We start from the raw sequence: 14,231 nt of genomic DNA on the forward strand, positions 1-14,231 counted from the left end.
GGCAGCGTCGGACTGTCCATAGGATGTCTAAGCTGCCGCTCCGTCACCCCGCCGGCGCTGAGACGCCAGTACAGATCTGAGGATCTCAGCGGGACCCCAGAGTCTGTACTAGCCGGACTCTGCGGGCGCCCAGGACTGCTGCCGGATCTACGGGGAGCAGGTAAGGTCGCGGATCACTGCTTGCGGTGATCCGCGCATTTAATATGCAGTCCTGTGCCTCCGGTCTCCGGGAACAGACCGGAGGCGCCGGCAGTGGCGGTGGGCCCCCCATACCCCGTGTGTCCACTAGACCACCAGGGACTTACTGATCGGAGCTGGGAGCCGGCGTCCCGGGAGGTTAATAGCCGGCCAGGGGAGGAAGCTTTCCCTGTTACAGCGGCTCCTCCCCTCAGCTCAGCGCGCCTTTCAGTATGTATAGTCTGGCGTCGCTGAGCTGCTTCCTCCGCGGGCCACGCTTCTTCTGAGGTCTCCAGCGGCCATTTTCTTGTGGTGCAGCAGCAGAGCTCCGGAGATGGCAGTGAGTCCAGTCCCCCTGCGTACCTCACCATCAGGTCAGTGTACACAGCGCTGTTGCCTTCCCAGACACTGAATCTGGGTAGGTTGAATGCAGTGTAATGGTGCAGTATATTATATGACATGTTTATGTATATATCTGCATGGTATGTGACTTATGCTAGTGCTGACTGTCTGTATTTAATTCTCTCACCTGTCAGTGTATATCTATCCCTTTTCCTTATCTGCCCTAATACAGCTGTACTTAGGGTGGTTCTGAGACCTCACATTTATATACTCGTTGATATTTGTGAGGTTTGTCACATACTGTTGCGTGCTGCACGTTGCCACATTTTCGTTGGAACTGTGTGTTGCATACGCTGAAAATGGGTCCCTGCGGCTAATTTTAGCATCAGTCAGGACCAGTATAGCACTGCTTGATATTTCCGCCAAGATTGGTCAGATATGTTTGACCAGGAGATAGAGCGTTATACTGCACCCATTTTTGCTATCCTGCAAGTCATGTGCTGCAGGTGTTGGTGCGGAGGATTTGTTTCATAAAGGGTTCTGTGTGTGGCGTCATCTGGTGCCGGCCCCTTTCACGACCCCCTTGGTAGGTTTGTTTTCTCGGGATCCTCTCAATTGCGGATCGCCGGGTGGGCCCCATTGTTTTACCTCACCTGGGGGTTACTTCACCATAATGCCCTTTTCATCTCAGGGTATCTCGCAGTTTCTTGCACTCTTCCCCTGTGACACAGACTACTGCTCCCTGCAGGGGGTTTTCGCAGTATATGAAATCCCCCTGGTGCCACCATAGTCTGTCATTCCCCTTGCAGGGATTCCCACGGCCACCCTTGGTGGATGTCGTTTTCTACGAAACGCAAATTGGCGTGGTTGACGCCCTGTGGTTACTTCCCAGTTGGCTCTGTGTGAACTGGATACTGTTTTGGGCTCTTACACGGGGGGAAGCCTATTTCAAGTATTATTATCCCTGCTTTGGGCTGGTGGCAGGTCCATTCTGGTTAGAGTGAATGTTGACCTGCACCTGTATCATACACCCTCAGTATTGCGTGCCTTCTGGTTCCCTGTTGCTGACTAGCGGGGGGATCGCATGGCGGGACTCTGGCTGTTGTCAGTTATGAGGTATTACAACAGTGTTTGGCCTCCTGTCCCAAATTCCCTGAGGGTCATCACGAGCCCCTCATGGGGTGGATGGGCGTGTTACTCGTCAGATTACAGACGTTACTATGCATCCCATTCCTGCGTGGTCGGATTCTTCTGATCCGTAGGTGGTAACTCTGCCTGAAATCAGTATACTCGCTTTCAGGGGTTGTTACCCATCCTACCATGGCTATAGCATGGTTGGTTAATACTATTGCATACTGAGCTGATGCATTTGTAATGTTTTTTCCCCACCAACACGTCGGGGGTTCAAATGTATTTGGTCGCTCATGTAATATATGCAGTTGTCATAGGTGGACATGCCTATATTGGATACCAGTCTCCTAACTTTCAGAGTTCCGGCTGCGACGGTATCCTCCGTAATACCCTATGGCTGCGCTCTGGGAATGCAGAGGTGCAGATACCATCTATAGGGTAGATCTTGTTGGGTCCTGACCTTGACAGTGGCAGTACAAATTTCCCGCCTTCAGCTATGCCCACTACAGGGCCTCAGACTAAGTCTATTAAGTCTTTTTGTCCTCTGGGTCAGCCTAAAGGTCTGTTTCTTCAACCGAGCAGGCCTGGACTGCCAGCCGATCCTGCTTCTGAACCTACGGATATATCGTCAGCATGACGAGACAGGCCTACCACTGGGAGATGGCGATTTTCTCAGTTCGCCCGGTGTCTAGTTGCCGCGGCTACGTGGGTAGGAGGGTACGCCCTCTCTTTGCTCAGGCGGCCTATTTCCATGTGATGGTACGCAGGCCCTTATTCGGACCCGAACAGGGCCTTACGAATCCAGAAAGCTATACAGTTGTTGGGGTAAGCGGAGCTAATTGGGCCATCCCCACTTTCTCAGCGAGGGACTGGTTGTTCTGCTTTCTTTCTGGTGCGGTGGCTGAATGGTCCTCTTTGGCCTATTCTCTGTCTCAATTCCCTGAATCAGTTCCTAAAGCTACCTGGGCTCAGGAGGCAATCCCTATGCTCCATCATACTATGTTTGGAACCTGGGGACTTTATGGTATCACTGGATATACAGGACGCGTGCCTACGGGCACTTACAGAGACCTTGCCTCAGCATGGACTGAGGTTTGCTGTATCACAGCACTTACGGTTTTCGGGCTCTGCCTGTTGGGACTGTTCTCAGCCCCACAGGGGTTTACCAGCGTTTTGGATTTTCTGACAGTTCTTCTGTTCAGTATATCCCAATGCTCCTGTACCTGGATGGCCTCCTGCTCTTAGCAGGATCACCGGGGTACTTTACAGCCGGGTCAGGTTGACTGTGGCTTCTTCAGGGTGCAGAAGTTTAATCAATGGGGAAAAAGTCCTCCCTGCATCCCTCTCTGGGTATTCTTCACATAGGAGCCCTGCTGGATTCTCAGAATCTGAGAATTCTTCTGGCGTAAGACGGCATCTCCACTCTTCCATTAGGAGTACATGGATGTCTGCGCAGTCGACATATGTCTTTGCACTCTGGGATGCATGGTCCAGTATTCAGTGTCTGCCTTTGGAAGGGTGGAATGGGCTTAGTTCCATTCCAGGCCTTTCCATAATTGGCTTATCTCCAGATGGAACAAGTTTTTTTCTGTCTGATCACTGTTCAAATGATGCTGCTCTCCCCGGAGGCAAGTCTGTCCCTTTTCGGGTGACTATGACCATCTCGTCCAGGGTATTCTTTGCTAAGGACAGTGTCTGGTTCGCATCCATTTCAGTGCAGTTGGATGTCTGTCGATTCCACCCTGTCAATTAACTTGTTGGAACTTTAGCCTGTCTTGGGCCTTCACTCTGGCATAGCCCTTGTTTCCCGGTGAACCTGAAAAAGTTCAGTCCGACAGGGTCAGAACAGTGGCTTCCTTTTTAGCAATACTGTTCGTTGGGTGGCAATGTCAGGTATGTCATACATTCGGACATTGTCTGAGGGTCTCCTCCCGACCATCTCGACAGTGTTCATTTCAGGTGCTCTCCATTGGGAAGCGGGAGTCCTCAGTCGTTACGACGTGCATCCCGGGGACTAGTCTCTTCCCCAAGAGAGGTTTCATCTCCTGGTGAGCAGGGGGGGGGGGGGGGCCCTCCTGAGGTGACACTCATGGCCTTCTGACTCTTACCACACTATGGTGTTACAGTCCAACTCTGGGGATTCTGAAGCAACCTTCAGTGACTCTTTGTCGGTGAAGGGGTTCTTCCAATTTACGTACCTGTGTTCTCCAGTCTCCATTCTTCCTCGAGGGAAGTGTTTCAATCGAGACAGAGATGCTTTCCTGCTGGTGGCTCCTGATTGCCCCAGATGTCAGGGGTACTTTGTTTTTCGGAGTCTCTCCATCGATACTCCATTCCTGATGCTTCACTACCCAGACCTGTTGTCTCAGGGTCCTGGGGTTTGCCTTGGACCTGGGTCGTTTGTCTTTGACTACGTCCCTACAGTGGTCTTACGGCTTCCATGGCTTTGTCATCGTTGGAATGATTAGAGCACATGGATCAGCTTTTGCTGGGACCTACCACAAACTGTGGCAGCCATAATTCTTATGGTATTATACCTATCGATACGATCCTCTGGTGTCCAGGATTTCCAGATATTCTGGCATTCCTTCCGGCTGGCTTGGGTTTCACCCTCGGCCTGGCCTTCCTGACAGTGCAGATCTCTACACTGTCAGTATGATTAGGTTATGGAATTGCTCCGCTCTGATATCCAGTTCATCCTTTGGAGTGTTTTCTGGATTATGCCTCCATTTGTCCTCCCTAGGGACTCCTTGGGAGTTAGGAGTGGTTCTTCGTTAACTCCGGGGAAAGTTAATGGAACCGCTGGTTGTGATAGCCATTACATGGTCTATTGCTTTGGCTTTCTCTCTTTCTATCAGGGAGTTTATATCAACCAGGTGAGTGTCGGAATTGGGAGCGTTCTCATGTGGCTCCCTCTTCTGGAGGGCATCTTGTCAGGGTGTGAGTTGCTCTCACCCTGTGTTTCTTCTTAGTGATTTTCAGGTTCCATATTATTCTGGAACTTATGGTGCGGCCATTCAGTCCCCAGTCCTCTCGACTGGTGTGGCCTCATTGACTGTGGTCCGGCCTCTGTGGATTTATGTGATCCATTCAAGTTCCTAACGGAAATCGGACTCCTTATTGGTGGTCTGAGATTTCTGGTTTTAACAGGAAAGGATGGCCGGCCTATGGCCATATGTTGGCTGGACGGCCTCGTATGTCTTCTTCAGGGGCCTACCCATGGGTAGGCCTTTCTGTTGTTGCTGCTTGTTTTTTCTCGGGCCATGTAACCCTCGTGGGTGGCTCGCTGTGGCGCCTTGGCTGTTTTGCCTTGCTAGGTGGCCACGGGGTCTTCTGTCCACACCTTTTTAAGGTTCTAGGCATTGTTTTCCTTTGCCTCTCAGGATGCTTCCTTTTTGGCGGCGGATTCTCCTCTCAGCACAGGAGCGTCCCCTCCCTTGGTTGAACTGCTTTGGGACATCCCCAAGGTCAACCCTGTGGACCCCCTATGGACCCTGAAGTAGAAAACAAGAGATATGGTAAGAACTTACCTTTGTTATCTCTGTTTCTACGAAGTCCATAGGGTCCACAGGGCGCCCGCCCTGACGCACCTGGCTTCAAATGGGCTGTGTGACTGGTCACCGGTTTTCCGTCTCCCATTTCTGTGAGTATGGTTATCGAGTGTTCCAGTTTTCTCTCTTTTTTTTTTTTCTCCTCCTCCGGCCTTTGGCTACTTACAAACTGAGGTGCCTCTGGCTGGGGGTGGGGTTATAGGGAGAGTGGACCCAAGTGCATCCTGGGAGCTAAAAGCTTTAACTGCGTGGTGCCCGGATTTGGTTCCCAACCTATACCCCAAGGTCAACCCTGTGGACCCTATGGACTTCGTAGAAACAGAGATAACAAAGGTAAGTTCTTACCATATCTCTTGTTATCTTGTTGAGCATATAAAGTAGGGTTGTTTTTTTTTTTTTTTTAAATAAAAAATAGAACTCCCAGAAGACCTAACAAGTCATCAGATTTCCAACATTTTTTTCCCCTAATTTTAAGATTGGTAATCCCTCTGCGTGTCACATAATGGCTATAGTATCTGCGTGAGGGCAGGTTTAAAGACAATTCCTCAGAACAGCTGTGTGGAGAGCAGAAAAGGGAAATTGAGTCGAAAATGAGGAAGTAGAACTCAACCTAAAAATATCCTAAAGGTTGTCTTCACCTAGCAAGGTCTTGCCCTCCGTAATTAACCTCTTCACTGCAACATAACCTCACTCATTAGTTAATAATTATCAAGCCCCGGTGTTAACAATGTAAATGACACTTATTTGTCATTTTCTGTGTTTCTTTTTCTTGCAGTTTTATTTAAGCCTGGACTCTGCTGTATCCCCAGTGTAAATACACGTTCAGCAGTTTCTCTAAGTACATGCTTTGTGGTGATTCTGTGGTTACCACATCTCTAGTAGCAATACCACTTTGACTTTACCGCACATCTAGAGACTTTGTTTTTGTATTTGATTTGAATGTTCTCCCTGCTGTAGTTTACATTAGATTACATCCATCAAATGAAGCTAATGCGTTTTGTTTTATGTGTACTTACTTGCCAGCGGCATCGCCCACCCACCAAACTGTAACTGCTCACAACCTTATGTTGTGACACACATTGTATTATTGTAGTTCCAGCTGCCAGTGACACTTGTATATAGAATTGTTTACTGACCGCAAATTAAAGCTACAGGTGCCAGCTATTACCAAACTCCACTCCAAGCAGAACATGAGACTTGTCAGTGTGTTTAAGGTCACAATGTCTGTATGCTGAGACTTACATTTGTCTGAGTGAGGAGTTATAGATCTCTAATGGTAGGAAATAATTCTGCAGGAGAAGAGAGAGTGCACATGAAGTAAAACTGGAGGGGGTAACAGGTTTTGGGGGAATCTGAGGAATAACTACGATACTGAAAGGCTAATATAGTGGAAGGATTGAAACATGCTTGGGAGAAAGATAAAGGTTTAATCAGAAATACACTAAAATCAAATAACATCTGAGGTTTTTAGTAATAAAAATAGGGAGACTGCATGGGTTCGATCTGCCTACAAGTTATGTCATTGAAAACATGCCAATACTTGGGGTTTGGCCAATGTAAAAGGATGCACTAATTGCACAAAGGGGCTAATCTCGCAAAGGTTATTTCCAATACTATTCGTTTTCTGCTTTAAATTAACTCTGTGATGGACAAATGTAACACACTATACTACTACTATAGCAGTACTTATGGTTATACACTGGTCATGTGTCCTTCCAGCCACTCACAGATTCTGCTATACATTCTCACAGTACAAGTAAATAACTATATACACTTTAACATTACACATTATAAGGCCAATCATACTTATTTCAGGAAATGTTGCATGAAGGTGTTATTTCCTTTATTAACATACAATCTTCAATAACAATCTTACAATATAAAATAATATAACAAAGAGAATACAACACTTTATTAAGAGGCCTTTTCATTATTGGAGCCGAGTGGCTCCTGATTATTAAGTATCCAACTCGCTGCGAGTAGCAGAGGTGGATACTAAAACACTGGAGCAAGTCAACATTGCTCCTGGCAGGGACAGCTGATCCAGTGCAGGGACAGCTTCTGTAGTAATGAATATGACAAATGTTGAGTTTGACTCAGCTGTGTTAGCACCTGGCATCTGCAATAAGCGGGGTCTGGGAATCGGCACCATCCGAAGATGACGAAGGTACCCCCTGTCAAGCTCTGAAAATGTATTATTAGTATGGGGACAGCGGACCAGATCGGGACTGAAAGGTAACGGGATCTCCATGATATCTCCTGTTTTACCTTTTGTAACGAATGGCCCCAATACCTAAAATTTTCACCTACTTTAGTAGAAATTAAAGGGTAATGAGTAGACCCCTTACTCTCCTTTACTCTGTATTATTTACCTGTTGTATATTATGCGTATATGAACCCAAGGGTGTAACTAGGCATTGAAGGCCCCATAGGAAAAGATTGTAAGGACCCCTAAGTACCACCCAATAGTGAGAAATTTATATAACACATGTAACATTGATAAGGAAGATGCCCCCCCCCCCCCCCCTAAAGCTCTCTGGGTCCCATTGCAGCTGCACCTATGGTAGTTACACAAAATCGAGTTTCATTCATGGGTGTATGTGTTTGTATCCCAAATTCTCAATAGAATATCATTACTGCTAATTATGATTCACAATATAAGCTCTCATCCATGCACTTGTCATTTCCTGCCTGGACTATTGCAACCTCCTCCTTTCAGTCCTTCCTCTTGCCACTTCATTCTATAATTAATACTGTGGTGGGTGCCCTGGGGTGTGTATCTCCAGATAGGTGTTTTTATTTTTTTTTATCTTAAAGGGAAAGTGAAAAGGGGGGGTTCCTTAACACCTTCCTTACACATAATAACCTAATGATGGTTGACTTTTGCAGTTCATCCTCCATTTTCTTCTTGCACCTTTTTATTATGTAATTATGATATCACCTAATAAAATACCTTTTTCTTCCAGTGTTATTCCTTTGCTGAAGCAGTCGATCGGTATTCTGATGCAGAGGACTCCACCAACCCTGGATTACTTGCTGCCTCAGTGTTACCAGAGGGTATGTAATCATATTTGACGGTTCAGCCACCTTTTGTAGACTTATGTATTTTGCCTAACGTGACACAACGGGTCCTATGGAAGCATGACTTCTGCAGTCTGCCTCTGGCACACACATTTAATTAAAAGAAACAAAAATGCCATAAAATGACTTTCTTACTGACCTGTTTTCCTTTGTGCTCTTTATTATTTCCCCAAATAGTCCTGTGAATACAGTATGATATGGTTCATATCCAAGGGCAGAAGTATCAATGTATGCATAGAGATAAAGTGCCCATAGCAAACAGCACCTAACGCCGGGTACACACTTTAACGACCCGTTCTGCCGATCTGATAAACGCTTCAATCCGTTGGAGCAATTATCAGGTCGGTGCGCACCTGTACACACTGAGCGTGTGCTTTGCTTCCATATTTTGAACGGAATAGCGAGGTCGTGGACAAGATCGCATGTGTGCAGTACACGCAATGTCGTTCCCCAGATCTAACTGTTGCAGGAGCGATTTAAGCTGTTTATCTGCTTCAAACACTCCAACGCTCCTGCATACACACTCTACAATTAATAGGCCGATAAGCCAATTATCAGTTAATTGGCTCAATCATTGACTAGTGTGTACCCGGCATACCTGTCATTTCAAAGACTGCGCTAGATAATTGAGTTAGAAACTGATTAGGTGTTTTGGGTTGAGTTGCCGTGTTCTGTACCTACATTGGTTTAAAAATCTTAAGAAGTTACAAAATAACCTGTGTATGTGTGAGCACACCCACCGCCACCAGTGTGTCCTCTGTCTCACATCATTGTCTTATAAATCCCCAGTATGATTAGGTCTTTGCAGTGGGGTTTTTGAAGCTTGTCAGCAGGGGCTCACATAAGGAAGAATACTCCCATACTTACAGAAGCTGTACCGTACTTATGGTAATATCGGTTGTGGATTTCACCACCAGCTTTGTTTGAATCAAACAAATATGGCTGTGTACAGCGTTTTTAGAGGGTAGAAATAGTTCCGTTCAGAATTTACATAAATTTATAGAAATTTAGCATTTGTTTTATTTCAGTCATTCTTTTCACCTCATTATATTTAATTACACATTAGGATTTTGTGGCAGTGCATACAATACTTGTCCTCCATTGGTTTTTTTACAACAGGGATGTCTGATGGGAGAGAGTATCCATTTATTGCTGATCTTCCTTTGGTTCTGTTATGACACCTTGGGCTATTGAATTTCTACAGGTGCAGCAGTTACAGGGTGTCTACCACCTTCATGACCCACACTTCTGGACGCTTTGTACGGATGTTTACATCGGGACCCTGAAGCTGGTGGTAGGCCCTGAGGCAGATGCTCGCTGGATTCTGAGTCAGACACACAATATTTTCACACAGGTATGTTAAGCAAGGCCTTTGCCTTACCCAGATCTCAACATTATAGATGCATATCAGAGAGGCTTATTCACAGACCTTTATATTAGTCTTCTTGTGTTTATGCCCCAATACTTTTTTATTTGTACAATGCAAAGTACACACATACAGATGTGTCCTCTTATACTTAACGTCTTTGCACCATATGGTGCGGGATGCCCAGTGTTACTGAGACGCTCCAATGCAGATAGTGTAGTGAATCTTTCTTTCAAATTTTGCATCCTAATCTCACCGCAGCCGCAGACAAAGCCGCTCGCATTGTATCAGAGACACTAGGCTGGGACTCTTCTTGCACAGTAATCAGTATAACACAAATACTAGGTCGCAGATGATGCATAGTAGTATGTAAGCAGGAGGAAGAGCCGCAGTCGCTCGTATCCAAACTCTTTTTTTTTTTACTCAGTTTTGAGATTCCGTCGTAAATGTACAAGTATCGTAAACCTCAGTGGTCAGTGAACGCTATCAATGTAGTTTTATCGCTTCTAGTTGTTTTAGCAGTGTGAATAAGAGGCACAATTTGAGCCAATAAGCCACACAGCTGAGTTGCAATGACCCTGTTATACCGAAAGGGGCTATTTACAACTTGAGCCACCGTGTATGTGGACACATCTGTAAGGGCACAATTGTGTGGCGCTTATTCTGTGTACTATGTTCTAAACGAAGCCCCATGTGTTTAGATCTATAGGCCCGGGACAGCCTTTGCAAAGTGTGTTTGGAGTTGGCCAAAGGAATGTCTTCACCCAAAATATATAAAATCTATTATGTGACCCACTAGTAGCTACCAGACCATATTACAGAATATAGATGTGTTCCTTATATTGATGTGAGGGCACTGCGTGTCCTATGATGCCCATAATTACACCTGAAAATGTGATCACCAGACAATATTGCCAAGCGCCAGGGAAAAATACTTTTCAATAGATGGATCTTCTTCATACTGGCCTGCAGACGCATGGGGACACCCTGCCTTGAAAGAGTCTCTTCTTTCAAATAATGTGCCCCTATAGTAGTCATTGTCTGGTGATCACCAGACAATAACTGAAATGATGGATATCTCCTCCATCTTGTGTCAAATAAAAAAAAAAAGTGCTTCACTAATGGGGTTCAGGTTTTAGATATATCCATCGTTGAGCACAGGTGACTTAATTAGTTTCTCAGTCAATTTGATTTAACCACTTGTGCTCAACCATGGATATCTCTAAAACCTGAACTGTCGGGGAGCTTTGAGGACCACGTTTGGGAACCTCTGCGGTAGGTTGTCTGGTTTGTAATATGGCAGGCTTTGTTGGGCTTTCACATTCTCGCTACACATATGAAGCATTTAAATCAAGACAACAAAAATGTTAAAATAATTTCATTTGCATTTCATGTGCACTTTAATTTATCAACCTGCGCATAGAATCCTACTGTTTGCTGGCAAAACAAGTTGTGGTGTTCATACTACTGAAATTTCTTGAAATTTAAATAACGTACACTTTTTGGCCATTTGGGTTACATTTGTTTTGATATGTTAAAATTAGTAAAAAACTAATGGTATTTTCCTAAAATACAAAGGGCCATACTCAATTAGCGGCGAAAACCATTTTTCAACAAAAAGAAAACTGTGACATTTTCGCCAAAAAAATGGTGAAAACGGAGAAAATAACTGGAGAAAAAAAAGAGAATAAAAAATGCAAAATTCCTATTTTTGGCTAAAAATGTGGGGATTTCTTTCAGAACCCTTTGGACATCCCCCTCCCCACCTAATGATAAATGATCCCAAATTTTTTTCGTAAGCTGCGTACTTTGGAAAAAAACGACTGCGCAAATTTTGGGTGGGAAAAAAATAAATCTCTGAAAATTATAGAAAGCTATTTTTTTCCAGGAAATTACTGTTCCGCGTAAATTGGGGGTACATAAAAATGGGTATATTTTGTGTCTTAAAAACGCAATTTTAAAAACCGTAAAAAGAACTGCTGCGAACGCATGCATTGTTTAAAACACTTGACTCATCCATTCCCTCTCCGAACAAACAGACACAATACTTTAAAACCATTTTCAACAAAAAGGTTTTTGTTATCACCCAAATTTTGAACGTCGTTTTTTGCCAAAGTACGACACTTACGAAAAAATGTTGGGGTAATTTTTCATTAGAGAGAGTGTCCAAAGGGTTCTGAAAGAAATCCCCAAACTTTTTGCCAAAAATAGGGATTTCTCTTTTTATTTATTTTTTCTCATGGTCTGGGATGGAGAAAACTTTTCTCCATTTTCACCTGTTTGCCGTTTTCGCTGATGGCGAAAAAAATTTTAATTTTCACCGCTAACCGGCCCAAAGTCTTCTGAAAAATACAAGTGGGTATATTTACTAAAGTGCACGGTTTTAGAAGTGGAGATGTTGCCCATAGCAACCAATCAGATTCTACTTAACATTTATCTAGTATCTTCTAGAAGATAATGGCTAGAATCTGATTGGTTGCTATGGGCAACATCTCCACTTCTAAAAACCTGGACTTTAGTAAATATACCCCAAGGTGTAATTTATGTGGATACTGCATTAAAAAATAAAAAAATCAATGATGCTGGAATGTGACGAGCACAAATTAGAAAACATTAGCTATGCACAAGAAGGAGAGAACCCTCAGCTGTATTAATAAAAATGCTCCAAATTTTTTGTTTTTTTGTTTATTTACTAAATATGTTTACATTTTTTTTCTCTTCTATGCTTTTTTTTTTTACATTTTTTTAAGGTTGGCGTAAGGCAACTGTATGTACAGATAGAAACCGCAGCCATGTAATATTTCATCTGACCTCATATCTTGGACCAAAGCGCAGAAATGAACACTAGGACCTGAGCTCCTGCTCTGTGATAAAGCCACTGCAGTGACACACCCATTGGGACCAAGTATATCCAACATGATGACTGTGTGTGGACAGGTTCTCCCACTTGTGCCACATTTCCTTCTTTTTATACAGTATATGGACTGAATATCAGGTGCTGCCTCCTTGTAGCATCTTGTTGGGTCATTGTCCAGAATACCAGATCCCTCCTTTGAGCTCATGTTGCTTTGTCAAGCTGTACTCCGTCCCAGTCACGCCAACTAGTGTATAAACACCTTAGGAAAATTGACTGTGAGGATAGACCTGTACAGTAAAACCAAACTCATCCAGCATATCTGACAAGCGTTTACTTTCACTGGACATTGACGGCAACATCAGTGTTTGTTTGAAATGCAATAACTTCCTACAAAATGTTTTAATCAGCCCTTATGCCAGAGAAGGCTGCAGTGCATTGCTCTTTCTGCATATACTTCAATGCTTTGCAGTGACTTGCAACCCTCTGTCATTGAAAACCTAAACCCACTTCCTTCTTTCTGCAAAGGTTCAAGGGTATGTATTTTATTTTTCAGGCTTCTTGTAGATCTGTGAACAGTGTTATAAATTTGCTAAACTAGCAACACTGCCAATGAGGAAAGCAAACACGAACTGTATGCCATTTACAGCCCCGTCCGGAAACTGGATAGTAATGTTAACCCAAGTGCCTTCCTGTACCATTTGGATGGGTGATCGGTAGCACTCACAGCACAAGGAGTGCGCCCTCCTGCACCCTTATCTTGAATCCACTCTGCTTATAACATACCATCTGTCCAGCTTGGGGCCTTCCTCTGAGGATGAGGATTTTATTGCTGCATTTTGTACATGATTTAAAATTACTCCGCAAGAACCTTCATGTGCTACTAGTAAATGGCATCCTACTGTCTTTCTTTACCCAGAGTTGCTCTTGTACATGCCTTTTTATGTAACCTTTTTTTTTTTAGCTTCTGGAATTGAAGAATGTCCTGTAGTGTCCAGTACTGGGGCAGAGTACAAAGCGTTGGATGCCTGTATTCACCATTTATTCCAGAGTGTCTGTCATTCTCCAAGGAGGATGTATTTTAAAGTTCAGTACAAGGGCTACTGAAAATGTCCCAGGAACATTAAATTATAGGTGCAAATTGATTCTCTGAGCCTTTGCCTTCTTTATTATTTTTAACTGTTCAGAATTGTAGAATTTTTAAAGATTTATGGATGTTTAGTAATGACAAATGAGTGTTTAAGTAAAGTTAGAGTCTATGCCAGAGATAGCCTACCTCGGTCCTCGAGAGCTACTAACAGTTCATGTTTTCCAAACCACCTAGCAGGTGCACAGGTTTATTCATTACTCACTAACACATTTGAGAAGATCCACAGGTGGAGCTAATTATTTCGCTTGTGATTCTGTGAGGAGACCTGGAAAACATGCACTGTTAGTAGCTCTCGAGGACCCCTGGTCTATGTAATGTGACGACCACTATTTTGTGGGCTTAAACCATTTTCAGGCCATCTCTTCATTGGAAACTTGTGGGATTCCTAATTACACTAATCTCTATTGTTTACCAAACTTGGTCCTGATGTCCCTCCTAGCAGTTCAGACTTTAAGGCTACCAGTGCATAAGTACAGGTTACTTAATTTATTATATCAGTCATTTTGATGTAACCATCTGTACTCAAGCATGGCTATCTTTATAACATATTGTCAACCTTTTTCAACTCGCGGCACATTA

General features: G+C 44.0%; 1 protein-coding gene across 1 annotated transcript in view; it reads left to right on the forward strand.

The window, feature by feature from the left end:
- SLC30A7 (solute carrier family 30 member 7) overlaps positions 1-13,647 on the forward strand; it is a 48,974-nt gene extending 35,327 nt beyond the window's left edge. Inside the window, exons 9-11 of the mRNA XM_088451297.1 lie at positions 8,168-8,258; positions 9,487-9,636; positions 12,399-13,647. Of these exons, the coding sequence (XP_088307423.1) occupies positions 8,168-8,258; positions 9,487-9,636; positions 12,399-12,446 (289 nt within the window). The 3' untranslated portion in view covers positions 12,447-13,647. The remainder of the gene's footprint in view (positions 1-8,167; positions 8,259-9,486; positions 9,637-12,398) is intronic.
- Positions 13,648-14,231: the final 584 nt, after the last annotated feature.

Source organism: Taudactylus pleione, unplaced genomic scaffold (genome assembly GCF_031769625.1).
Source record: "Taudactylus pleione unplaced genomic scaffold, aTauple2 ptg000546l, whole genome shotgun sequence".
NCBI lineage: Eukaryota > Metazoa > Chordata > Amphibia > Anura > Myobatrachidae > Taudactylus > Taudactylus pleione.